Here is a 27,426-nt window from a genome sequence, read left to right as displayed (position 1 = left end):
TGCAAGCAATTCAGAAGGTGCAGGATAGATCCATCCCAAAGAAGTAGTATTTGAAAGGCAGGATTATGCAACTGCAAGAGAAGACAAAGCCAACATAAAAGCCAAAGAGAGGGCTTACAATAGAGCAAAATAAGTGGGAAGTTAAGAGAACTGGGAAGTTTTTAAAAACCAAAAGAAGGCAACTGTACAACTTTGAACTAAATAAATGTCATAAAAAAGGAAAACGTGGAATACAAAAGTAAGCAAGCCAATAATATCAAAGAGGATATAAAAAGTTTCTTCAGATATATAAAGTGTAAAAGAAAGGCAAGAGTAGATATCGAACCGCTGGAAAATGATGCCAGAGAGGTAGTAATGGAGCTCAAGGAAATGATGGATGAACTGAATTGGTATTTTGCATCAGGCTTCACTGGAAAGTGCTGACATTGGAACTGGTTCAAAGGGGGTTCATAAGAATGATTCTGGGATTGAAGGGCTTATCATATGAGGAGCATTTGATGGCTCTGAGCCTGTACTCACTGGAATTCAGAAGAATGAGGGGAGACCTCACTGAAATCTATCGAATAGACAGGAGGGGGGAGGAGCTAAGATGGTGCAAGAGGGTATCTTCTTCGAGCTCATCCGCGAAACAGCTTAAATTCTTCTCTTTGATGTCTCATTTTTCCTTTTCAAGATGGCTGGGGTCCTGTCGGAGTCTGTGATCTACAGCTGCACTCAAAGTGCGGTTCTATATGGTGGTGAGTTCCCGCTTCTGGAGCTTGCTGCCTGGCCATTTTTGATATCTCCAGGAGTGGCCTGGAGGCCACGCACCTTCAAGGTGTGTCCTCAGGCAGCCTCTGTGGATGATTGAATTCCTTGCCAGTGTTGCCAACTAGAATGCTGCAGAGATCAAAATATCATGACAGTGGGTGTGACTCTCAGAGACCTCTGCACTCGGGCAATCTCTCTTGCTCTCTCTCTCTCGATGGCGGGAGTGGGGAAGAGAGTCTGTCGATCCTCGAGTTGGGTGAACTCAAATAAACGTTGCTTCAGATTGTAAGATCGAAACAACGATCTGTTGGTCTCCCTCTTGCTCTGGAAAGGTGACATCCCTCTGTCCCTTTAAGTGAGAGAGAACGAGCTGCGGCTTGTTGAATTGTTGGATGAACAATAGTTTTTGTGGGACTGCAGATCATAGTCTCCCTTTGGGGGAGGGTTTGCTATTGCTTGCTTGGTGGCTGGTGGGCACTGTTGCTTCCTGCTTGAACAAGTGGGGGAAGGGGGAGTGGGGGCAGTTGATGCTTTGCTGCTGTTTGTGCATGGAAGGGGGTGGGAGGGACTTTGTGGTTCTAATGTTTTACTGCCTTTCATTCTTTGGGGGTTTCTTCTGTTTCATGGACGGCTGCAAAGAATGAGAATTTCAGGTTGTATACTGTATACATTCTCTGATATTAAATGTTAAAGGATAGAATGGATATGGAGAAGATGTTTCCTACAGTGAGGGAGTCTAAGACCAGAGGGCACAGCTTCAGAATAGAGGCTGTGTCCATTTAGAATGGAGATGAGGGATTTCTTTAGCCAGAGACTAGCCTGAATCTGTGTACTTTGTGGCCATAGATGGCTGCTGAGGCCAAGTCATTGGTTATATTTATGGCAGAGGTTGATAGATTCTTGATTAGTCAGTGCATGAAGGGATACAGGGAGAAGGCAGGAGATTGGGGCTGACAGGGAAATGGATCAGCCATGATGAAATGTTGGAGCAGAGTCGATGAGTCAAATAGCCTAAGTTTACCCCTATATCTTACGGTCTTATGAGAGAAAAAACAACAGGAAAGCTCTTTTAAAGAGCTGGCAAAGTCATAATGGGCCAAATTGTCCACACCGCAGATACAGGTGCTCCGGCCCTACTCCTACTCCATGCTGAAGTAATAGATAGAGCGCCTCTTCCCCAGGGCACCACTGCTCAGTACAAGAGGACATGGCTTTAAGGTAAGGGGTGGGAAGTTCAAGGGGGATATTAGAGGAAGGTTTTTTACTCAGAAAGTGGTCGGTGCATTGAATGCACTGCCACTAGTGAAATTTAAGAGACTTCTAGACAGGTATATGGAGGAATTTAAGGTGGGGGGTTATATGTGAGGCAAGGTTTAAGGGTCAGCACAACATTGTGGGCCGAAGGGGATACTATGTTCTATAAGTATTATTCTGACTATTCCCATCAACCTGCACCTGGATCACAGGCTTCCACACACCATCTCATTTATGTACTTAATAGAGTCTTTTTCTGTGAATCACTAGATGGGGAAGCACCTTGAGTTATTATCTACATTAAATATATTTGTTGTTTTGATGTTGATTACACTCCGTAAATTCCTTCCTTTGCTGCATGCTAGCATTTTTTCCCAGTGTGAATTTGTTCTTCTGAGACATTGCACGTAAATGAGAATAAAAATACAAGAAGTACTTAGAAAGTCACAATTCCTTTTTTTAGTGTTTGAAATTCTTGATCACTTTCACTTTGATTCCAGCCAGGAAAATTGTCTGAGAGATGAAGTGCTCCCTTTATAATCTGATACCTTTACCTTGGTAAATTAACAAAAGACAATAATACATCAAAAAAGTATAAGGGCCAGTTTTTCAAGATTTGTAGGTAGAAGGATATCATCTTGCAAATTGTAATTTTAACAAAAATAACTTTTTAGTTTGCATCTCCCACAATATCAGAGTGCCTGAGAGTAATGAGCTATCTTTGAAATGTAGTCACAGTTGTGATGTGGGCGTCAAAGCAGCAATTCCCAGTGTGTAGATGATGCGCTGCTTCGGGTGATGGGGGATCAAAGTTTGATATAAGCAAGAAGTCTGCGGAGAACTTTTGCTTCTCCCTGACAGGGAAGTCAGTACTTTCGTGCAGCTTATCCCCTATGAGATGACACCACAAGCTAAGACAGTCCCTCTATGTACACTGACTCCTTTGACAAAAAATAAGAACTGCCTTTTTCTTATCAAGTGAAAGGTCTATCAAACACTAAATGTACATGAAGATGCTGGAAATCCAGAGCAACACACACAAAATGCTGGAGGAACTCAGCAGGTCAGGCAGCATCTATAAAGAGGAAGAAACAGGGGACATTTTGGGTCAAGAACCTTCATCGGAACTGAAAGAAGGAATTATGACTTTCTAAGAACTTCTTGAATTTTTTGTTTCACTTATGGGTAATATCTCAGGCGAGCATTTTCAAATTGAAAAAGTATTCAAAGTTTAAAGTTAAAGTTCAAATTAAATTTATTATTAAAGTACATATAATACACCACATACAACCCTGAGATTCATTTTCTTGCCGATATACAGTCAATCCAAGAGACAATCAAATCAATGAAAGACCACGCCCAGAGGGACAAACAAAAGACAACAAGAACGTGCAAAAGACAACAAACTGCAAATACAAAATAAAAGGAAAATAATAATAATAATGAATAAATAAATAAGAAATTAAGACTGAGAACATGAGATGAAGAGTCCTTGAAAGCAAGTCCAAAGACTGTGGGAACAGTTAAGTGATGGTGCAAGTGAAGTTGAGTGAGGTTATCCACACTGGTTCTAGAGCCTGATGAATGAGGTGTGGATCTTGAGGCTCCTGTTCCTTCTTCCTAATAGCTGTAGCAAGAAGGCAACATGGCCTAGGTGGTGGGGATCCCTGATGATGGATGCTGCTTTCCTGCAAAAGCACTCCATGAAGATGCGCTTAATGGTGGGGAGGGATTTACCTGTGATGGACTGCCTTTCTGTAGGGTTTTCCATTCAGCTGATTGATGTTTCCATACCAGGCTGTGATGCAGCTAGTCAATATACTCTCCACCGCACATCTATAAAAGTTTGCTGAAGTTTTAAATGTCATACTGAATCTTCACAAACTCCTAAGGAGGTAGAGGCGCTGTTGTGCTTTCTTCATAATTGCACATATGCTGGCCCAGGGAAGGTCCTCTGAAATGATAAACACCGAAGAATTTACAGTCGATGCTTATTTCTACCTCTGATCTTCCAATCAAGACTGGATTGTGAACCTCTGGTTTCCTCCTCCCGAAGTCAATAATCAGCTCCTTGGTCTTGCTGACATTGAGTAAGAGGTTGTTGTTCTGTCACCACTCAGACAGATTTTCAACTCCACCTATATGCCGATTTGTCACTGGCTTTGATTCGACCAACGACAGTGGTGGCATCAGCAAACTTAAATTTGGCAATGAGACTATGCTTAGCCTCGTAGTCAGAAGTGTAAAGCGAGTAGAACAAGGGTCCAAGCACAAAGCATTGGGGTGCACCTGTGCTGATGGAGATTGTGGAGAAGATGTTGTTGCTAATTCGATCTGACTGGAGTCTGTAAATGAGGAAATTGAGGATCCAATTTCACAAGGTGCTATTGAGGCCTACCTAGGTCTCAAAGCTTATTGATTAGTTTTGAAGGGATGATGATATTGAATGTCAAGTTGTAGTTGATAAAGAGCATCCTGATGAACGCCTCTTTGCTGTCCAAATGTTCCAGAGTTGAGTGAAGAACCAATGAAATGGCATTTGCTGTAGACCTACCTGTTGTGCCAGTAGGCAAACTGGAGTAGATCCAAGTTGCTTCTCAGGCAGGAGTTGATATGTTTCATCACCAACCTCTCAGAGCACTTCATAACGCTGGATGTAAGTGCTTGTGGATGATCGTCATTGAGGCAGGAAAATAGCAAAAGAAGGAAATCACAGAGTATAGTTGGTACCAAAAAATATTATGGGTTGCTGAATCATAGCTGGAAATATTGGGATTCATAAGACCCAGTGATATATAGGAGATAGAAGTAGCTGATGGTCAGTATGAACATGATGGTCTGAATGGCTATTGCTGTGCTGTATGACTCTACATTGAAATAGATAGCCAGTGTCCAAGGAGGTAAGTATTGAGGAGTCTGAGTTGGATAGCCTATCCTGGTCCAAACACATTGATACTATGGCCAAGAAAGCACAGCAGTGCCTCTACTTCTTCAGGAAGCTAAATAAATTTGGCATGTCCCCTTTGACCCTCATCAATATTTATTGATGCACCATAGAATGCATCTTACCTAGATGCATCATAGCTTGGTAGGGCAACTGCTCTGCCCGTGACTACAAGAATCTGCAGAGAGTTATGGACACAGCTCGGCACATCATAGGAACCAGCCTCCCTCCATGGACTCTGTCTATACTTCTCACTGCCTCAGTTCAGCTGCCAGTGTAATCAAAGACCTCACCCCACCCTGAATATTCTCTCTTCTCCCCTTTTCTATAGGGCAGAAATTAGAAAAGCCTGAAAATACATACCACCAAACTCTGGGACAGCTCTAGCCCTGTTATAAGACTATTGAATGTTCCCTGACATCGATAAACTGAACACTTGGCCTCACGATCTACTTGGTAATAACCTCGCACTTCACTGGTTTCCTATACAGCAGTTCCTCTGTACTGTAACGTTATTTTGTATTCTGTTGCTGTTTACCTTGTACCATCTCTATGCATAGTCGTAATAATGAATTGATCTGTATGGAAGGAAGATAAGACAAGTCTTCCAATGTACCTTGGTATGTGAAAATAATAAACCATTTATCAAGTGGAGTTTAGGTGAGTGTGTCGTGGGTGAATCCATACATAACAATGTACTTTGAAGGGTCTAAGAGGGGAGTGAGCTGAGGTGGGATAGCTGGGAATTAATCAACTCGAGACTTCTCTGTCCCTGTCAATCAGTAAAACTGATACCATCAACTTGGGACAAGTTGGCGGTAAGAAAGGCAAATGCAATATTAGAGAACTAGAATATAAGAGCAAGGATACAATGACGAGGCTTTATAAGGCATTAGTCAGACTCCACTTGAAGTATTGTCAGCAGTTTTAGTGTCCCTTATCGAAGAAAGGATGAGCTGGTATCGGGGCTCACAATAATAATCCTGGGAATGAAAGAGTATGAGGAGCATTTGATGGCTCTGGGCCTGTACTTGCTGGAGTTTAGAAGAATGAAGGAGGGTCTCATTGAAACCTTTCAAATATTGAAAGACATAGATTACACATGATGAGGATGTTTCCTATAGTGGAGGTGTCTAGGAACAGAGGACACAGCCTCAGAATACAAAGGTGACCCTTAAAACAGAGATGTGGAGGAACTTCTTTAGCCAAAGGGTGGTGAATCTGTGGAATTCATTGCCACTGATAGCTGAGAAGGCCAAGTCATTGGGTATATTTAAAACGGAGGTTGATAGGTTCTTTATTAGTAAGGGCACCGAAGGTTAAGGGAAGAAGGCAGGAGAAAGAGATTGAGATGGATAATAATTCAGCCATGATGGGATGGTGGAACAGACATGACGGGCCACACAGCCCAATCCTGCCCCTATACCTTATGGTCCTATCATTATTGTTCATAGTTCTGCTTACTGCATTATAAAAGGATATGGAAGCTTTGGAGAGGGTGGAGAAGAAATCTGCAGGATGTTGCCTGGATGAGAGAGTATTAGTTATAACGAGAGGTTGGACAAACTTGGGCTGGAGGTTGAGGGGCAACCAGAGGGAAGTTTATAAATTTATTAGAGGCATTAATAGGGATAACAGATTTTTTTCTCAGGGAAGAAAAGATTTAAGTTGAGAAAGGGCAAGTTAAAAAGAGACTTCGAGGCAATTTTTTTTTACCGGAGAGTGATGGGTGACTGAAATGCACTGCCAGAGGTGGTGCAAGGAAATATGATAATAACATCAAGAGGGATTTAGACAGATACACAAACAGACAGCAAGTGCTGGCATGTAGACCATGTGCAGACAGATGGGATTAAGTTTAATTTGGCACTGTGAACAACACAGATATTGTGAGCTAAAAGATTGCTCCTGGGCTGTATTATTCTGTGTTCTATCACAACTTGAGCAACAAAGCTAGAAATTAGCCCTCCTTTCCAAAGTTCCCTAAACCCTGACAAACTAGAACCTACCAGCCTCCACATCCCCTTTCAACTTTCTTTTGTTTAAATGAAATTGGCAAGTCCTGTTTATGTGTGAATTCTGTCTGGGGACTTTGACCACCACATGGGTGATGTGTAAAAGTCAAAGCAGCACAATAATGAACACTGCGAAGTTTTCTTGATCTGTACATGTTACAGAAGGTCTCTACAGTGCAGGCATACAGGTAAACAATAGTTCTTTTTATATATAAACTATAGACGGTTGTTACAGAGTTGATAAAATTATAATGAACACTTGCTATATCCTGACACAAAAGTAATTAAAATGATGAGGTAATTTGCTTTGTGCTGATATTGCTACCAATATCAGGAGATTTAGGAAGCTGTATATACAGCCTTAATGTTGAAAATTCATGGGAGATGTACAGTAACATACAAAATGCTGGAGGAACTCAGGAAGCATCTATGAAAAAGTATAAACAATTGACATTTTGAGCCGAGACTCTATATCAGGACTGGTGAAGGATCCCGGCCCGAACTATTGACTGTTTGTTCCTGAACTGGAAAACTATTTACTTTACCACCCATGTAATGGATGCTAGATTTTTTTTTAACAAAAAGGCCACGTTCAGTCCGTGTGGGCAGCAATGTCTCTCGTCCCATTATGCTGAGCACTGGGGCTTCCCAGGGCTGTGCTCAGCCTGCTTATGCATGACATGACGGTGTTGCAGGATTCAGCTGAAACCATGCCATCAAGTTTCCAGATGATACAACGGTGGCTGGACTCATCCACAATGATGATGAGAGGGAGTACAGAGAGGAAGTGGAGTGGCTGGTGGACTAGTGCGAGAAGAACAACCTATGTCTGAATGTGGAGAAGGCCAAAGAAATCACTGTGGACTTCAGGAAGATGCAAATGAACCATTTTCCTCTGCGAAGACATGGCTCCTCTGTAGAGAGAGTTAAGTGCACCAAGTTCCTGGGAGTTCACATGACCTGGTCCCTTACTATCACCTCCCTGAACAAGAAGGCACACCAGCACCTCCACTTCCTAAGGAGATTGAGGGAAGTAAGGTTCTCAGCCCACCCCACATCTTAAACTGAATTTTATAGGAGCATTACTGACAGTGTCCTGGCAAGTTGCACTGCTATCTGATCTGGGAGCAGCAGAGCATTGGACTGCAAGTCCCTACAGCTGAGAGGGTCATAGGGGTCTTCCTACCATCCATCGGGGGACATTTATCAGGAGTGCTGTGTACACAGGTCCCTGTACCAGAAAGCCATGTAAGATTTGTGGAGGGTATTTCAAGGGCAAAGAGACTATTTTGAATGAGGCTGGAGGCGACACCGGATGCATGGCAACTCTGGCAGGGTTTGCAAGACATTACTTCCTACAAAGCGAAACCCAATGGCATGAATGGCAGCAATGCTTCATTGCCAGATGAACTCAACACCTTCTATGCCCGCTTTGAAAGGGAGAACACAACTACAGCTGTGAAGATCCCTGCTGCACCTGATGACCCTGTGATCTCCATCTCAGAGGCTGATGCTAGACTGTCTTTAAAGAGAGTGAACCCTCGCAAGGCAGAAGATCCCAATGGAGTACCTGGTAAGGCTCTGAAAACCTGTGCGAACCAACTGGCAGGAGTAGTCAAGGACATTTTCAACCTCTCACTGCTACAGGCAGAAGTTCCCACTTGCCTCAAAAAGGCAACAATTGTACCAGTGCTTAAGAAGAATAATGTGAGCTGCCTTAATGACTATCACCCGGTAGCATTCACATCGACAGTGATGAAATGCTTTGAGAGGTTGGTCATGACAAGACTGAACTCCTGCCTCAGCAAGGATCTGGACCCATTGCAAATTGCCTGTTGCCACAATATGTCAACAGCAGATGCAATCTCAATGGCTCTTCACATGGCTTTAGACCACCTGGACAACACAAACACCTGTGTCAGGATGCTGTTCATCGACAATAGCTCAGCATTTAATACCATCATTCCCACAATCCTGATTGAGAAGTTGCAGAACCTGGGCCTCTGTACCTCCCTCTGCAACTGTATCCTCGACTTCCTAACCGGAAGACGACAATTTGTGTGGATTGATGATAATATCTCCTCCTCGCTGGTGATCAACACTGGTGCACCTCAGGGGTGTGTGCTTAGCCCACTGCTCTACTCTCTATATAACACATGACTGTGTGGCTAGGCATAGCTCAAACACCATCTATACATTTGCTGATGATACAGTCATTGTTGGTGGAATCTCAGGTGGTGACGAGGGGCGTACAGGAGTGAGATATGCCAACTAGTGGAGTGGTGTTGCAGCAACAACCTGGCACTCAACATCAGTGAGCTGAAAGAGCTGGTTGTGGATTTCCAGAAGGGTAAGTCGAAGGAACACATACCAACCCTCAAAGCGGGATCAGAAGTGGAGAGAGTGAGCAGTTTCAAGTTCCTGGGTGTCAAGATCTCTGAGGATCTAACCTGGTCCCAACATATCGATGCAGTTATAAAGAAGGTAAGACAGTGGCTGGACTTCATTAGGAGTTTCAAGAGATATGGTATGCCAACAAGTACATTCAAAAACTTCTATAGATGTACCATGGAGAGCATTCTGACAGGCTGCATCACTCTCTGGTATTGGGGGGGGGGGGGGGGGGGAGTCTCCTGCACAGGACCGAAAGAAGCTGGAGAGGGTTGTAAATTTAGTTGGCTCCATCTTGGGTACTAGCCTACAAAGTACCCAGGACATCTTCAGAGAGTGGTGTTTATTAAGGACCTCCAGCACCCAGGGCAAGCCCTTTTCTCACTGCTACCATCAGGTAGGAGGTATAGAAGCCTGAAGACACACACTCAGTGATTCTGGAACAGCTTCTTCCTCTCTGCCATCCAATTCCTAAATGGACATTGAAGCTTTGGACACTACCTCACTCTTTTAACATATAGCATTTCTGTTTTTTTGCACAATTTTTAGTCTGTTCAATTTACATATCTGTAATTGATTTAGTTATTTATTTATTATTTTTTTCTGTATTGTTTTAATGTATTGCATTGTACTGTTGCTGCTAAGTTAACGAATTTCATGTCACATGCCAGTGATAATAAACCCGATTCTGATTCTTTTGTATTATTAATTATTGCATTCATCCATCCAGCATCCTCTTTGACTTTCAACCATCGGGCAGGAGATACCGACGTATAAAAACAGTAACAGTCAGGATGGGAAACAGTTTCTTCCCTCAGGCCATTAGGTTTCTGAACTCCCTGCTGCACTGCATTCAAAATGTCACTGGTTAATCCATTCCGTACCTTACAATAGGTAATTTATGCATTTTAGTCTGTGTATTGATGTGTAATTCATCTGTATTTTTAACCTTACTTTCTTAAGTTATTGTCTGCTATGCTTTACACCCTGGTTTGGAGAAATATTGCCTTGTTTAACAGTATATGTGTATATACAGTTGTAGTCAGAAGTTTACATACACCTTAGCCAAATACATTTAAACTCAGGTTTTCACAATTCTTGACACTTAATCTTAGAAAACATTCCCTGTCTTATGTCAGTTAGGATCACTACTTTTTTTTAAGAATGTGAAATGTCAGAATAATAGTAGAGAGAATGATTTATTTCAGCTTTTATTTCTTTCATCACATTCCCAGTGGGTTAGAAGTTTACATACACTTTGTTAGTGTTTGGTAGCATTGCCTTTAAATTGTTTAACTTGGGTTAAACGTTTTGGGTTGCCTTCCACAGGCTTCTCACAGTAAGTTGCTGGAATTTTCTTCCATTCCTTCAGACAGAACTGGTGTAACTGAGTCAGGTTTGTAGGCCTCCTTGCTCGTACATGCTTTTTCAGTTTGGCCCACAAATTTTCTATCGGATTGAGGTCAGGGCTTTGTGATGGCCACTCCAATACCTTGACTTTGTTGTCCTTAAGCAATTTTGCCACAACTTTGGAGGTATGCTTGGGGTCATTGTCCATTTGGAAGACCAATTTGTGACCAAGCTTTAACTACCTGGCTGATGTCTTGAGATGTTGCTTCAATATATCCACATAATTTTCCTTCCTCTTGATGCCGTCTATTTTGTGAAGAGCACCAGTCCCTCCTGCAGCAAAGTACCCCCACGACATGATGCTGCCACCCCCATGCTTCACGGTTGGGATGGTGTTCTTTGGCTTGCAAGCCTCACCCTTTTCCTCCAAACATAACAATGGTCATTATGGCCAAACAGTTCAATTTTTGTTTCATCAGATCAGAGGACATTTCTCAAAAAGGTAAGATCTTTGTCCCCATGTGCACCTGCAAACTATAGTCTGGCTTTTTTATGGTGGTTTTGGAGCAGTGGCTTCTTCCTTGCTGAGCAGCCTTTCAGGTTATGTCGATATAGGACTCGTTTCACTGTGGATATAGATACTTGTCTACCTGCTTCCTCCAGCATCTTCACAAGGTCCTTTGCTATTGTTCTGGGATTGATTTGCACTTTTTGCGCCAAAGTACGTTCATCTCTAGGAGACAGAATGCGTCTCCTTCCTGAGCGGTATGATGGCTGTGTGGTCCCATGGTGTTTATACTTGTGTACTATTGTTTGTACAGATGAACGTGGTACCTTCAGGCGTTTGGAAATTGCTCCCAAGGATGAACCAGACGTGGAGGTCCACAATTTTTTTTCTGAGGTCTTGGCTGATTTCTTTTGGTTTTGTTTGTAAACTTCTGACCCACTGAAATTGTGATATAGTCAATTAAAAGTGAAATAATTAGTCTGTAAACAATTGTTGGAAAAATTACTCGTGTCATGCACAAAGTAGATGTCCTCAACGTCATACCAAAACTATAGTTTGCTAATATGAAATCTGTGGAGTGGTTAAACAATGGGTTTTAATGACTTCAACCTAAGTGTATGTAAACTTCTGACTTCAACTGTAGTTAAATGACAATAAACTTGACTTATTCCTTTCTATAGATGCTACCTGACCTGCCTAGTCCCTCCAGCATTTTGTATGCGTTACTCTGAATTCCCATCATCTGCAGTATCTCTTGTGGTTTGGGGCGGGGGGGGGGGGGTGGGTGCAGAGAATACACAACTTCTTTATGTGCTGTGAGCTGTTCTGACCTGGAATGAAAGGTTTGCAAGATTAGAGGAATCAGAATCCCACAAAGTTTCTCAGAATGGAAATGGGATACAGTATATGTTTAAAAATTAAGTACGATGGAGAAAGCAGGCATGTGGGACTAATTGTCTAGCTCTTTTAAAGAGCTGGTGTTAAGATTGAATATTTACACTGTTATTACATCATTTGCTGTGGTGAGATTTGACAAATGGGAATACTGAATAAACAATACGTTTTCCACCTGCTATTTATCTGGGGAAAGGTTTCGTAAACAAGGATGAAAACTTAATTCCAGCACCAACAGAAGGATTAAAGTCTGATGCGACACACAGCAAATCCCAGAGGAGCTCAGCAGATCAGGAAGCATCCGTGGAGAGGAATAAACAGTTGATCCTTTGGACTGAGGCACTTGATCAGGATTGAAAGGAGGTTGGAAGAAGCCAGAATAAGGTGGTGGGGGGTGGGGGAAGCAGAACAAGCCAGAAGATGACAGGTGAAGTCAGGTGAGGGGGTTGCTAGGTGAGAGGATGAAAGGGACTCTGTTGTCACCACCCAGCAAGAGTTTGATCACCTTTGCTCAAAAGGGGAAATCAAGATCCCACCCATCACTGGTCTTACTGTAACAGTTCACTGAGTCAACAGACAACTCCGCCCTACTGGTCTAACAGCTGCTTGTGCCCTATCAGAATCACATCTTAGAATGAGCTCAGAATTAGATTTAGTACCACTGACATATGTCATGGAAGTTGTTGTTTTGTGGCAGCAGTACAGAGCAGGACAAAAAAAATTACTACTATTACAAAAAAGTACAAAAGAAGAATGGAAAGGTGTTCATGGGTTTATGGGCTGTTCAGAAATCTGAATGGAACTATTCAGAAAGCTGATGGAAGAGGGAGAGAAGCTGTTCCTAAAACATTGAGTGTGGATCTTTCAGCTCACACTCCACATTCAACACGCCCTTTCTTCCTTTCTCTCTCATCTGTTTTCCCTGAAAGTTATTTGTTCTCTTGCCCTGAACCACTCCATACAGTTCCTGAATCTGAGCATTAAGTATGTCATTCACAACATAGCCAATTTCCCAAAAACCCCAGACATGGAAATGCTTTTTCATAACAATTGTCTAATAGTTATCATGAATTTGCATTTCCTTCGATAGGCCATAAAATAGACCTCTGCCTCTTCAGATCGCTTCCAGTTATTGTGCCTGCTTTCACTTTGAATAAGAATTAATGATCTTGAAATGTTTAGAAAATGTTATCACATTTGGTGCAATCAGGCTTAATCAAGTCACTCTGTTTTACCATTAAATCAAACACATTCTTTCAATTGATTCATTTATACATTTCCATCAAACTATAATTAAATATATGAGGAACATAAAAATTGAATTCTTTCCTTAATAAAACGCTGCCAGTAAATTGTTTTGGTTATATAATAGCATTTTAGCCTAAAAACATCCAAATTTTCTGTAATATTGCATTAAGGTCAATGGTAAAGGTTATTGTTGAAGACTGATTTGTACTAATACAGTATCATGCTGGTAAATTCAAACTTGCTTCAGAGATAATGTTTATGAATCATCCAATAAGTTGAATTATGACATACTGCAAATTGAACAGCAAAGTTAATGGGAATTTTGTTTTAAAGGAAAATTGAACTTAAGGACATGATTTAAGCAGCGGCTTTGAAATAAGAGGAGCAGGTTGAATCGTTGCATTACTCTGGATCCTTTGCATAACTAACATCAAGTTTGTTTCAGGGACATTCCCTGTGTTGGTGTGTTAACACCTCCAGTGATACGGTTCAATCATCATGAGCAGTCGCTTGTTGGTGAGGCAGCGCAAGATTTAAAAAGAGCTCGGGGCCTTTAAAGACTTTTCAGTGGGTTTCTATCATAATGATCTGTGAGGGCACTTGGCAAAGGCCAGTAAAAAGAATTTAGGTTAAAGCAGGGTGGCCTTTGTGGGAGCAGCCATTGTGTGAGAGGGCCAGTGTTAGAGTGGCTAGGTTTTGTCTCAAGCGACTTATATGACAGGAGGTGAAAGCTCGAGGTAAACTTCTCTTTCTTTGTCTATTAGTTATAGCTAGTGTGGTGAGAATTGGTCTAGGGTTAGTGGAATGTTCTTTGTGTGAGAAGTGGGAGACACCTGATGATTTTGCAGAGTACTTCTGTGGTCGTTCTTCTCTGTAATAAGTACATGGCTTTGGATACTGTTGGTGGGGATGACCTGCTAGGGGAAAGCCACAGTGACCAGGTCTCTGGCACTGCGGCTCAGAACCATGGTGGGGAGAAGAGGAGTGCAGCAGAGACAGGGGATTCCATAGATAGAGGAGCAGACAGGAGATTCTATGGACATGAGAGAGACACCTGGATGGTATGTTGTCTCCTAAGTACCAGGGTTTAGGGATGTCTTGGATTGGGTCCAAAGCATTCTAGCGAAGCGTGAACAGCCGGAAATCGTGGTACATACTGTTACCTGCTTTGAACTTTCCCCCTTCACTTTAAAGCCATTCTCGAGTATTCTTCTGGAAACTCCCCCCATTTCCATTCTGGGAAAAAGAGTCCGATTATCTGAGTATTGAATACAGTTTAGTTGTTCCATTATAGGAAGGATGTTGAGGCTTTGGAGAAGGTGCAGAAGAGGTTTACCAAGATGCTGCCTAGATTAGAGAGCATGTGCTATAACTAGAGATTGGACAAACTTGGGAGTTGTTTTCTCTGGCGTGGTGGAGGCTGAGGGGAGATCTGATAGAGGTTTATAAGATTATGAGAAGCATAGACAGTATCTTTTTCCCAGGGTTGAAATGTCTAGTACCAGAGGGCATGGATTTAAGGTGAGAGGGGTAATTTCAAAGGAAATGTGAGGAGCAAGTTGTTTTTACATAGTGAGTAGTGGGCACTAGGAACATGTTGCCTGGGATGGTGGTAGTGGCAGATACGTAAGGTCTCTTAAGAGATGCACATGAATGTGAGGAAAATGGAAGGACATGGACATTGTGTCGGCAGATGAGATTAGTTTAGGTGACCATTTGATTATTAAAGTAATTTGCTTGGCACAATATTGTGGGCCAAAAGGCCTGTTCCTGTCCTGTACAGTTCTATGTTCTCTCTATCCAATCTCTGCCATGAATAATTTATACACTTCTGTCAGATTGTCTTTTAGCAGCCAACACACCAGAGTACAGTCGGTCCTCCTTATCCGTGAATTCCACATGCGCGAATTCAACCAACTGCGAATCACGAAAACCCGGAAGTGCTCTTCCAGCACTTGTTGTTCAAGCACGTACAGACATTTTTTCTTGTCATTATTCCCTAATCATTGCAGTATAACAACTATTTTACATAGCATTTACATTGTATTAGGTATTATAACTAATCTGGAGATGATTTAAAGTATACGGGAGGGCGTGCGTGGGTTATTGTGGTTTGGGATCGAAAAAAATCTGAAGTTCTCTTACTAAGTAAGTCGGAACATGTACATCTGGTATTATTTAGCGTCAGTTAGTCAAATGTTTGTCTTCATGTATAGTATATATTTTACCTTTCTATGCATATAAAACACTTAAGATCATATGTTTCAGCGCCGGGTTCAGGAACGGCTGATGCATCCATGTCATAACACTGAAGCACCTGCAGGACCTGCAACTTACAGCAAACTCGTTATTCTCTCCTTCACAGTTCTGACAAAAGGTCTTCGCCTTGAAATGTTAATCTCCTTCTCCACAGATGCTGTCTGACCTGATGAGGGCTTTTAGCATTTTCTGTTTTTTCCTTTCAGATTTCCAGCAATTTTAGTCTTTTTGAGTTTCACACAGTTTAAAGATCATAGTGGGGGGTCCTGACATTCCCCCCTCAGTTCTATTATTGTGTTAGTTTCTGTACATGTTCCTTTTGAACTCATATTCCTTCCTTCATCTCACTGCTTGACTTCTACTGCAGGGAAAGCCACGGGTCCAGCCTTGCAGTGCATGGTTCATGGCCTGATGGTGCACATCAGCAATGATCTATTCAATGGCTAAGCAGGAAGGAGGAACTGAATGACCTTCACCTGTTCCTAAACTGTTGACCCAACGTCCATGTGGATAGCTAAAGTAGACACTATGTGATTTTGCATATTTTAAGTTGTTATTTTGTTCGATTGATTTTGAGTCTTCGTAACATTGAGACAGAACATCAAGTGTAATCAGAATGCAGATGGAACAGAATAGAATGAATTTTACTCACCTCTCTACTTGACTTGCATAACTATTGTCATACGTATCATAGCTCTGGTCATCATAATCACCTCCATAGCCATCGTCATATCCCTGCAGAGGTAAAAATACATAAACTGATTTATGTATTGTCATCAATATGGTAGGTGCTTCTTTGATTTGCTCTTTACAGTCGTAGTGCATTATGCTCTAATCCTTACCGGCCTTGTTTTCTGCCTGGTCCCATACACCTGCACCCAGACCATAGCAGTCCACACCTCTCTCATCAACTTCTCTTAAATGCTCCAATGGAATCCACATCTACTGCTTTCACCAGAGCTCATTCCACACTTGCCCCACCCTCTAATTGAAAAAGCTCTCCCTCAGATTACCGTTAAAGATTTCACACTAAATCTTTGACCTTTAGCTCTAGTCTCACCCAACATTAGTGGGGAAAGCCTGCCTGTATTTACTCTGTCAATACCCCTCATGATTTTGTATACCTTTCTCAAATCTCCCCTCATTCTCCTACGCTCCAGGGAATACAGTCCTAACCTATTCAACCTTTCCTTATAACTCAGGTCCTCACGTCTCAGTGACATCCTTGTAAATTTTCTCAGCAGTCTTTTAAGCTTATTGATATGCTTCTTGTAGGTACGTGATCAGAACTGCACACGATGCACTAAAACTGGCCTCACCAACATCTGTACAACTTCAGCATGACATCCCAACTCCTGTACTCAAAAGTTCTAGTTTATGAAGATCAATGAGCCAAAAGCTCACTTTACATCCCTATGTAACTGTAACGCCTCTTTCAAGGAATCATCAGTCTGTATTCTAAAGTCCCTTTGTTTCACCGCACACTTCAATGCCCTATAATCCACTGTGTAAGACTTACCCTGGCTTGTCCTTCCCTACCTGTTGCCCCCTTCTTTTTATTCTGGCTTCTTCACCCCCCCCCCCCCCACCCCGCTCTCCAGTCCTGACCAAGAGTCTTGGCCAGAAAAATCAACTGAAGAAGCAGCTTTTGGGATTGTACTGAGAACCTTGAGGTCATGTATCAGGAGTGGAAGGAGTGCATCCCAATCAACCTGCCCTGACAGTCACCTCCTGCCCCATCTGTGGAGGAGTCTGCAGTGATCACACCCATGTTATGGTCACAACCACAACACAGATAAATTAATCAGTAGATTGATTTACTGAGTCGAAATCTGGATCTGCCGGAGGCTGGAGGCCGAAGAATACGAAGTGTCTTGGAGTTAGGAGACTGTGTATGTGTATAGGTAGGAGGGAGGAACGGGGGTTTGTTTTGCCATTGTTGCTCGTTGTGTTCTGTGTTGTTCTGCTGAACATACTGGGCTTGCTATCTTGGTGCCAGAATACGTGGCAATACTTTCAGGCTGCCCGCAGTACTGTTACGTTGGTTGTTAACTCAATATCATATTTCATTCTATGTTTTGATGTATATGTGGTAAGTAAATGTGAATCTTGAAGTTCAAAATAAATTTATTATCAAAATGCTTATATATTACCAAATACTACCCTGAGATTTATTTTCATTTAGTCATTGCAAGTAGAACAAATAACAGAACTGAGGACCTGAGGGCAAGATTGGTGTATTGAAGGAAAATGAGAACTTGTGTTCTGTGTTTGACTGAGACATGGCTTACTCCCAGTTTGCCAGATACGGTGATCAGACCTGAAGACTTCAATATTCACACGGAGTGAGCTGCTGATTTGGAAAAGGCAAAAATGCGGAGGTGTGTGTTTCAGGATAAACTCTCTGTGGTGCTCTGGTGTGGCGGTTTTGTTAAATTCATGTTCATTCAACCTTGAATGCCTAATGATCAAATGCTGTCCATTCTATTTATCAAGAGAGTTCTCATCTGTGATCCTCACTGGAGTTTAGATACAACCAGAGGCCGACTATAATCAACTGCTTGACATACTGCATGATGCCGTCACCAAACAAGGAACAGTTCATCCTGACACATTTCATATCATAGTTGGGGATTTCAATCAGGCTTGTTTGAAGAACTCCCTGCCCAATTACCATCAGCCTATAACCTGTAGCACCAGAGGTCCCAAAACACAAGACCACTGTTATGTTCAGATGAGGAATGCCTACCATGCTATGCCTAGACTGTAATCACTTGGCTGTCCTTCTCCTACACGTGCACAGGTCTGGCTAAAGACAGGGATCAAGAGATTAGACAGACAGACATAACAAAGAGCTGGTCACAAGACTCAGAGGGGAGGCTATGGGATTGTTTCAAGTTGGTAGACCAGGTTGTGTTCAAGAACTCATCATTGGATCTGAATGAACACAGCATGATTGTCATGGACTTTATAAGTCAAGTGAACTTATTATCATTTAACTACATATACATATTTAACATATAATGTGTAGAGAACTGAGACGATGTTTCTCCAGACACAGTGTAAGACATGGTAACACACAATAAGGATAAAATCTACCGATGAATCACACATAAATAAGTGCTTTAATATTAAATATTGTAAGGTATTGAACAGATTAATCAGGGGCACTTTGAATACGATGTGACAGGGAGTTCAGAAGCCCAGTGGCCTGGGGAAAGGAACTATTTCACATCTTGACTGTTATTGATTTTATGCATTGTAGTCTCCTGCCTGATAGAAACATAGAAAATAGGTGCAGGAGTAGGCCATTCGGCCCTTCAAGCCTGCACCGCCATTCAGTATGATCATGGCTGATCATCCAACTCAGAACCCTGTACCTGCTTTCTCTCCATACCCCCTGATCCCTTTAGCCACAAGGGCCATATCTAACTTTCTCTTAAATATAGCCAATGAACCGGCCTCAACTGTTTCCTGTGGCAGAGAATTCCACAGATTCACCACTCTCTGTGTGAAGAAGTTTTTCCTCCTCTCAGTCCTAAAAGGCTTCCCCTTTATTCTTAAACCGTGACCCCTCGTTCTGGACTTCCCCGACATCAGAAACAATCTTCCTGCATCTAGCCTGTCCAACCCCTTTAGAATTTTATACGTTTCAATAAGATACCCCCTCAATCTTCTAAATTCCAGTGAGTATAAGCCTAGACGATCCAGTCTTTCTTCATATGAAAGTCCTGCCATCCCAGGAATCAATCTGGTGAACCTTCTCTGTACTCCCTCTATGGCAAGAATGTCTTTCCTCAGATTAGGGGACCAAAACTGCACACAATATTCTAGGTGCGGTCTCACCAAGGCCTTGTACAACTGCAGTAGAACCTCCCTCCTCCTGTACTCAAATCCTTTTGCTATGAATGCCAACATACCATTTGCCCTTTTCACCGTCTGCTGTACCTGCATGCCCACCTTCAATGACTGGTGTACAATGACACCCAGGTCTCATTGCATCTCCCCTTTTGATGGCAGAAAGTCAAAGAGGATGCTGGATGGATGTGTGGGATCAATAATAATACTAAGGGCCCTGTGTGTGCAGCGCTCCAGATAAATGTTCCCAATGGATGGTAAGGAGACCCTTATAATCCTCTCAGCCATTCTCACAGTTCTTTGTAGGGACTTCTGGCCCGATGCTCAACTGTTCCCTTATCAGATGGAGATGCAACTTGTCAGGACATTCTCAATGGTGTAGAATGCAATTAAGATGGGGATGTGTGGGGGAGGAGCTTTGCTTGCCTCAATCTTCTTAGGAAGTGGAGGTGCTGCTGTATCTTCTTGTTCAGGGAAGCAGTTATAGACAAGCGTGTCCTCACAAAATCATTCAGTCTTCCCCAACCAGAAGCCCTGGATAAACCAGCTGAGGGCCAGATCAGAGTCCAGGTATGGTCTCTAGAAAGCCACCTCATAGGTAAAGTGGCAATTCTGGCCTAAACCGGAATCAATGAAGGGTGCTTGATAATTATGGCAGGGCTTGAATGCTATCAGCTCTTTTAAGCGACATAGGTGGCAACAGGGCCTTGCTTCCAGATGAACTCAATGTCTCCTATGCTTGCTCCAACCATCAAAACAAGGAGGCACCTTAACAAACTCCCATAACCCCCAATGATCAAATGATTTCAGTCTGTAAGACCCATGTGCGAGCAGACTTCGGGAGGGTGGGCCACAGAAAGCATCCAGCCCAGATGGGGTATCTGGCCAAGTATTAAAGACCTGTGCTAATCAATTGGCTGGAGTCTTCACTGACATCCTTAACCTCTCGCTTCAGCAGTCTTGAGGTGCCCGTCTACTTCAATTATACTGGTGCCGAAGAAGAATGTAGTAACTTGCCTCAATGACTATCATCCAGCATCACTTGCACCCACAGTGATGAAGTGCTTTGAGAGGTTGTAATGAAACATATCAATTCCTGCAAGAGAAGCAACTTGGATACACTTCAATGTGCCTACCAGAGCAACCACAGCGAACGGGACTCTGGCACTCTGCCAGTGCCATGATCAGGAGAGCAAGGAGAAATGCCGTAGTCATAGGGGATTCCATCGTGAGGGGAACAGACAAGAGATTCTGCGAGCCAGACAAGGATACCCGGATGGTGGGTTGCCTCCCTGGTGCCAGGGTGCGGGGTATCTCGGATCAGGTCCAGAGTATTCTGAGGAGAGAGGGCGAGCAGCTGGAAATCTTGGTACATGTTGGTACCAATGACGTAGACAGAAAGAGAGAGGAGGTCCTGAAGGAAGATTACTGGGAGCCAGGAAGAAAATTGAAAAGCCGGACTTCCAGAGTAATCTGAGGATTACTGCCTGAGCCACGCGCTAATGAAGGTAAGAATAGCAGAATTAAGCAGATGAATGTGTGGCTGAGTAACTGGTGCAGGGGGCAGGGCTTCAAATTCTTAGATCACTGGGATCTATTTTGGGGAGGCATGACTTATACAAAAACGATGGGTTACACCCGAACTCAAAGGGCACTAATATCCTGGTGGAATTGTTTAATGTAGCTTTTAGGGAGGGTTTAAACTAAGTTGACCAGGGGAAGGAAACCAGGGTGTTAGGGTCGAGGAAGAGGAAAATAGAAATAAGTCAAAGATACTGTGCAGCAAAGATGGCAAGAGGGACAGGCCGGTGAATAGACAAGGTAATTTGCTGTGTGATAGAAATATAGCAAAATCAGTAACATACTGATCTAAATGTACTGTACTTAAATGCACGCAGCATTAGCAATAAAGTGGATGACCTTGTTGTACAGCTACAGGTTAAAAGATATGACATTGTGGCCATCACCGAGTCATGGCTAAATGATGGATGTGATTGGGAGCTGAATGTTCAAGGACACACTGTGTATAGGAAAGATAGGAAGGTAGGTAAAGGGGGTGGCGTGGCCCTGATGGTAAGCAATGACATCAAATCACTAGAAAGAAGGGACATAGGATCAGAAGATGTAGAATCCTTCTGGGTCAAGTTAAGAAATGGCAAAGGTAAAAAGACACTCATAGCAGTTATATACAGGCCTCCAAACAGCAGCCGGGATATGGACTACAAGTTACAGCTGGAAATAGAAAAAGCGTGTCAGAAGGAAAATGTCAAGATAATTATGGGGGATTTTAATATGAAAGTGGGTTGAGAAAGACAGGAAGGTACTGGGTCTCAGGAGAGGGAGTTTGTAGAATGCCTACGGGATGACTTTTTGGAGCAGCTTGTCCATAAGCCCACCAGGGGATCGGCTGTTTTGGATTGGGTGCTGTGTAATGAAGCGATTAGGGAGCTGGAGGTAATGGGACCCCTTAGAAGTAGTGATCATAATATCATTGAGTTCAGTTTCAAATTTGAAAAGGAGAAGCTGGTATCAGGTGCATCGATATTTCAGTGGAACAAAGGAAGTTACAGTGGTATGAGAGAGGAACTGGCCCAAGTTGATTGGAAAGGTAAGCTAGATGGAGGGATGGTAGAGCAGAATTGGATGAAATTCCTACAAGAAATAAGGAAAGTGCAGGAAAAAATATTCCATGAAAAAAGAAAATCATGAATGGAAAAATGGCACAAATGTGGCTAATGAGAGAAGTTAAGGCTAAAATAAAAGCAAAAGAGGCAGAGTACAAGGAAGCAAAAATTAGTGGGAAAACTGAGGACTGGACGACTTTTAAAAATTTACAGAAAGAAACTAAGAAAGTCATTAGGAAAGAAAAGATGAATTATGAAAGGAAGTTGGCAATTAACATAAAAAGGATAATAAGTTTTTTTTAAATATATGAAGAGTAAAAGAGTGACACGGGTAGATATAGGACCTATTGAATATGATGCTGGAGAAATTATAATGGCTAACAAAGAGATGGCAGAGGAACTAATGAGTATTTTGCATCATTCTTCACAGTGGAAGACATTAGCAACTTACCTGATAGCCAGAGGTCTCAGGGAATAGAATTAGCTACAGTCAAAATTACTAGAAAATGCTTGGGAAGCTAAATGGACTAAGGATAGATAAGTCTCCCAGACCAGATGAGATGCACCCATGGGTTCTGAAGGAGGTGGCTTTGGAGATTGTGGAGGCATTAGAAATGATCTTCCAGGAATCAATAGACTCTGGCATGGTTCCGGAGGATTGGAAGGTCGCAAATGTAGTTTCGTTGTTTGAGGAAGGAAGGAAGTAGCAAAAAGAAGATTACAGACCTATTAGTCTTACATCGGTAGTTGGAAGGTTATTGGAGTTGATCCTCAAAGACAAGGTTATAAAATACCTCGAGGTGCATGACAAGATAGGCCCAAGCCAGCATGGTTTCATGAAGGGAAGATCCTGCCTCACCAACCTATTGGAATTTTTTGAGGTAATCTCAAATAAGATTGACAAGGGAGAGGCTGTGGATGTTGTGTATTTGGATTTTCAAAAGGCCTTCGATAAGGTGCCGCATAAGAGGCTGCTTAATAAGATGAGAGCCCATGGAATTACAGGAAAAATATTGGAATGGGTGGAGCATTGGCTGATAGGCAGAAAGCAAAGGGTGGGAATAAAGGGATTCTATTCTGGTTGGTTGCCGGTTACTAGTGGTGTTCTGCAGGGGTCGGTGTTGGGGCTGCTTCATTTTACACTGTATATTGATAATTTAGATTATGGATTAAATGGTTTTGTGGCTAAGTTTGCGGATGACACCAAGACAGGTGGAGGATCAGGAAGTGTTGAAGAAACGGAAAGGCTGTAGAGAGACTTGGTCAGTTTAGGAGAGTGGGCAAAGAAATGGCAGATGAGATACAATGTTGAGGGATATGGGGAAAAAGCCGGAAATTGTTACTAGGTGGGAGAATAGTTTAGCTCATGGTGAAGTGGCGGAGCACTCAATGGGCCGAATAGCCTATTTCTGCTCCTTTGTCTTGTGATCTTGTGAACTAGTCCATAGCAGATGCTACTTCATTCGCTCTTCACTCAATCCTGAAACATCCGGACAGCAAAGATACATATATCAGGATGCTCTTTATCAACTACAGCTTGGTATTCAGTATCATCATATCTGCAAAACTAATCAATAAGCTCCAAGACCGTCCTCTATACCTCCTTATACAATTGGATCCTCAATTTCCTCACTTGCAGACGCAAACCAGTTTGGATTGGCAACAACATCTCCACAATCTCTGTCGTTGGCTGAATCAAAGGTGGTGACAAATCAACATAGAGGAGGGAGATTGAAAATCTGGCTGAGTGGTGCATAACAACAATCTCTTATTCAATGTCAGCAAAACCAAGCAGCTGATTATTGACTTCAGGAGGAGGAAACTAAATGTCCACGAGCCAGTCCTCATCAGAGGATCAGAGGTGGAGAGGGTCAGCAACTTGAAATTCCTTGGTGTTATCATTTCGGAAGACCTGTCCTGGGCCCAGTCTTTAATTACAAAGAAAGCACGACAGTGCCTCTATTTCCTTGGGAGTTTGTGAATATTTGGCATGACATCTAAAGCTTTGATAAACTTCTATGCATGTGTGGTGGAGAGTATATTGACTAGCTGGAAACACCAATGGACTTGAATGGAAAATTCACAAAAAGAAGTGGATATTTCCCATTCCATCACAGGTAAAGCTGTCCACACCACTGAGCACATCTACGCAGAGCAATGTGGCAGGAAAGTGACTCCCACCACCAGGTCGCGCTCTCTTCACGCTGCTGCCAACAGAAAGAAGGTATAAGAGTCTCAGGATCCACACCATCAGGTTCAGGAATAGTTATTACCCCTCAATCATCTGGCTCTTGAACTGAAGGGGATAAGTTCATTCAACTTCACTTGCCCCATCACTAAAATGTTCCCACAACCTAAGGAAATATTTTCAAGGACTCTTCAGCTCATGTTCTCAATAGTTATTGCTTGTTTGTTTGTTTATTTATTTTCTTTGCTTTTAGTATTTGCAGTTTGTTGTTTTTTTTGTACACAATTTGTAGGCCCAGTTGGTGCGGTCTTTCATTGATTCTATTATGGTTATTGAATTTATTGAATATGACTGAAAGGAAATAAATCTTAAGGTTGTATATGGTGACATATATGTACTTTGATAATAAATTTACTTTGAACTTTGAACCTTGAAATACAATAGAATCAATGAAAAGCTACCTTTGTCATGATTATCCTCAGCACTCTAACAAAAATGACAAACCATCAATGTGCAAAATGAAGACCAACGATACAAATACCAAAAAAGCAAATAATAATAATGATCCTGAATCTTGATATTAAATCCCTTGGACAATAGGCTAAAATACAGAGGAACACAGATATAAGACTAGAGGAACTCAGCAGGTCAGGCAGCATCTATGGGAAAGAGTAAACAGCTGATGTTTCGGGCCAAGACTCTTCTTCGGGACTGAGTGTTAAGGTAGGGGTGGGAGAGATGCCTGAATAAAAAGGTGGGAGAAAGTGTAAAACATAGCAAGTTTACTCTTGTGACATGTAAGACTTGTATAACACTGATTACCAGAACAGTAAACTCTGAATTGACCACAGTGTCTAACTGACAAATCTAAATCATAACAGAGGAACTCATTTTCCAATACTTATCAAAGTTGCACTATCTTAAATTAAAATTGATGTCCCTTCTACCTTTTAAAGGTTGATCATGTTTGTTTGGTAGTACTGAATTAAATGTGAAAGGATGTAGATTTATGATTCATTTTGCATTAGCAGAATTTCCATTAAGCAACATTATGCTGATGCATGCACATTTTGGTACTGAACATTTTCAATGTTAAACTTTAATTTTTGCTCCAAGCACCAAAAAATTATAGAGTGAATGTTGGTGGATCATTGTCAAATATTACGATTTGATTGATGTCGTTGAGACTATTTTGTTACTGGGGATAAGACCAACAGATCGTAATCAGTAAGGATATGCAGCACATCTTTGCCTTGATTTTCCTCAACACTGGTGTCCGGAGAGCCCTACTTTACTCCCCGTGCACTCCTGACTGCATAGCCAGATTCTGCTCCAACCTCACCTACGTTTACAGATGATACCATCCTAGCGTGCTGAGTCTCAATGATGAGTACGGGAAGGAGATTGAGAGCTTTGTGATACGATGTCATAGCAACAACCTTTCCCTGAATGTCAGCAAAACAAAAGAGCTGGTCCTTGACTTAAGGAGGTGGTGGTGGGGGATGTGCATGCTCCTGTCTACATCAACAGTACTTAAGTTGAGAGCTTCAAGTTCCTTGGAGTGAACATCACCAATACAGTGTCCTGGTCCAACCACATTGAATCTACAGCTAGGAAAGCTCACTCAGTGTCTCTCCTTCCCCGGGAGGCTACCTTACCAATTTTTATCGCTGCACCACAGAAAGCATCCTGTCTGGATGCAGCATGGCTTGGTATGGCCACTGCTCAGCTCTGGACCACAGGAAATTGTAGAGAGTTGTGGACTCAGTTCAGTATTTCATAGAAAGTAGTCCTTACTCCATGGACTCTGTAAATACTCCTTGCTGCCTTAGTAAAGCAGGCAACATAGTGAAAGACCCTACACATCCTGGACCTTCTCTCTTCTCCCCTCTCCCATTGGAACCTCAATCTACCTCATTATAACCCTTCGTCTTACTACCTGCCTGCACTGCCCTTTCTCTGTATCTGTAACACTTTACTCTGCTCTCTGTTGTTGTTTTATCGTGTACTACCTCAATGCATGGGTGTAATGACTTGATCTGTGTGAATGAAATGCAGGACATGATTTTCACTACACCTAACAAAGATAAAATGATTTATAAGCGGTTGGGAGACTTGAACCTTGGGACACTTGGAGTGCTAGACACATGGATGTACAGTAACTCCTGCAATCTCAGACCTCAATCACACATCAACAAAGACTACGCTTTAATAGTGGTCTATGGTCAGCAAATTGCAGGGCAGCATCTACCCCACAGAAATGCAATAAGGACAATCTTTCTATAAACACACGAGATTCTGCAGATGCTGGAAATCCATGGCAACACACACACAAAACCTGGAGGAGCTCAGCAGGTCAGGCTGCACCAGTGGGGTGGAATAAGCAACTGACATTTTGGGCTGAGACCCTTAATCAGGACTGAGGGGTCTCAGTCCGAAATATCAGCTGTTTATTCCTTTCCATAGATAGTGCCTAACGATCTTTTCCAAGCAGTATTCCTGTTGCACAGGAGCTCCTTTGACCTTGTTCCACTTATCCAATCAGCATAATTTTTATATTCATTTTTTCCTGCAGTATATTTATCCAGCTGCCCTTTCAACTGCTCTTCTAGAAGATGACTTTGGAGTAATGTCATTCCACTAATTTAAGTGACCTCCTGAAGCCCTTGGATTCTGCAACAGTTCTTGAAGAACAAATGGACATTCTACGTGTACAATGGTAACACCAAGTTTCACTCGACAGCTACTTTATTAGGTATGTTAAGATATTTACTGCTATGCTGTAGGTATTTCATTTTACCATTTCTGTAAAGGCAGTCCATTCTGCTTTCAGCCTGTTTAGGTTTGAGCTAAAGATAAGAGGCTATGTCGTTCAACTTAAGGAATATTGTGTCAGCCGATCAGGATGGTGGAACTGGGAGAAGGTACTAGCGAATGCAGAGCGTTGGGGATTTTGTGACGGACACTGGTGTAGGGGCAAGGTCTTTTTGGTGGGAGCTGGGAGAAGACAAGAAGGAAGATTTCTGAGGTTGCTGTCCCTGTTGCACAAGGTGCTTTGTGTAGATGAATGGCTTAAAGGAGGAAGGACCAATATTCCCGTGGGGAGCCTGGTTGCTTGAGATAGATTTCGAGTGACATTTGGA

General features: G+C 42.3%; 1 protein-coding gene across 1 annotated transcript in view; it reads right to left on the bottom strand.

The window, feature by feature from the left end:
* khdrbs2 (KH domain containing, RNA binding, signal transduction associated 2) overlaps positions 1-27,426 on the bottom strand; it is a 489,568-nt gene that overhangs the window by 32,845 nt on the left and 429,297 nt on the right. Inside the window, exon 7 of the mRNA XM_073056524.1 lies at positions 16,266-16,348. Within this exon, the coding sequence (XP_072912625.1) occupies positions 16,266-16,348 (83 nt within the window). The remainder of the gene's footprint in view (positions 1-16,265; positions 16,349-27,426) is intronic.

The sequence above is a fragment of the Hemitrygon akajei genome, chromosome 9 (genome assembly GCF_048418815.1).
Source record: "Hemitrygon akajei chromosome 9, sHemAka1.3, whole genome shotgun sequence".
NCBI classification, from domain to species: Eukaryota; Metazoa; Chordata; class Chondrichthyes; order Myliobatiformes; family Dasyatidae; genus Hemitrygon; species Hemitrygon akajei.
The sequence above is the reverse complement of the archived record's forward strand: the minus strand, read 5'-3'. Positions and strand labels throughout refer to the sequence as shown.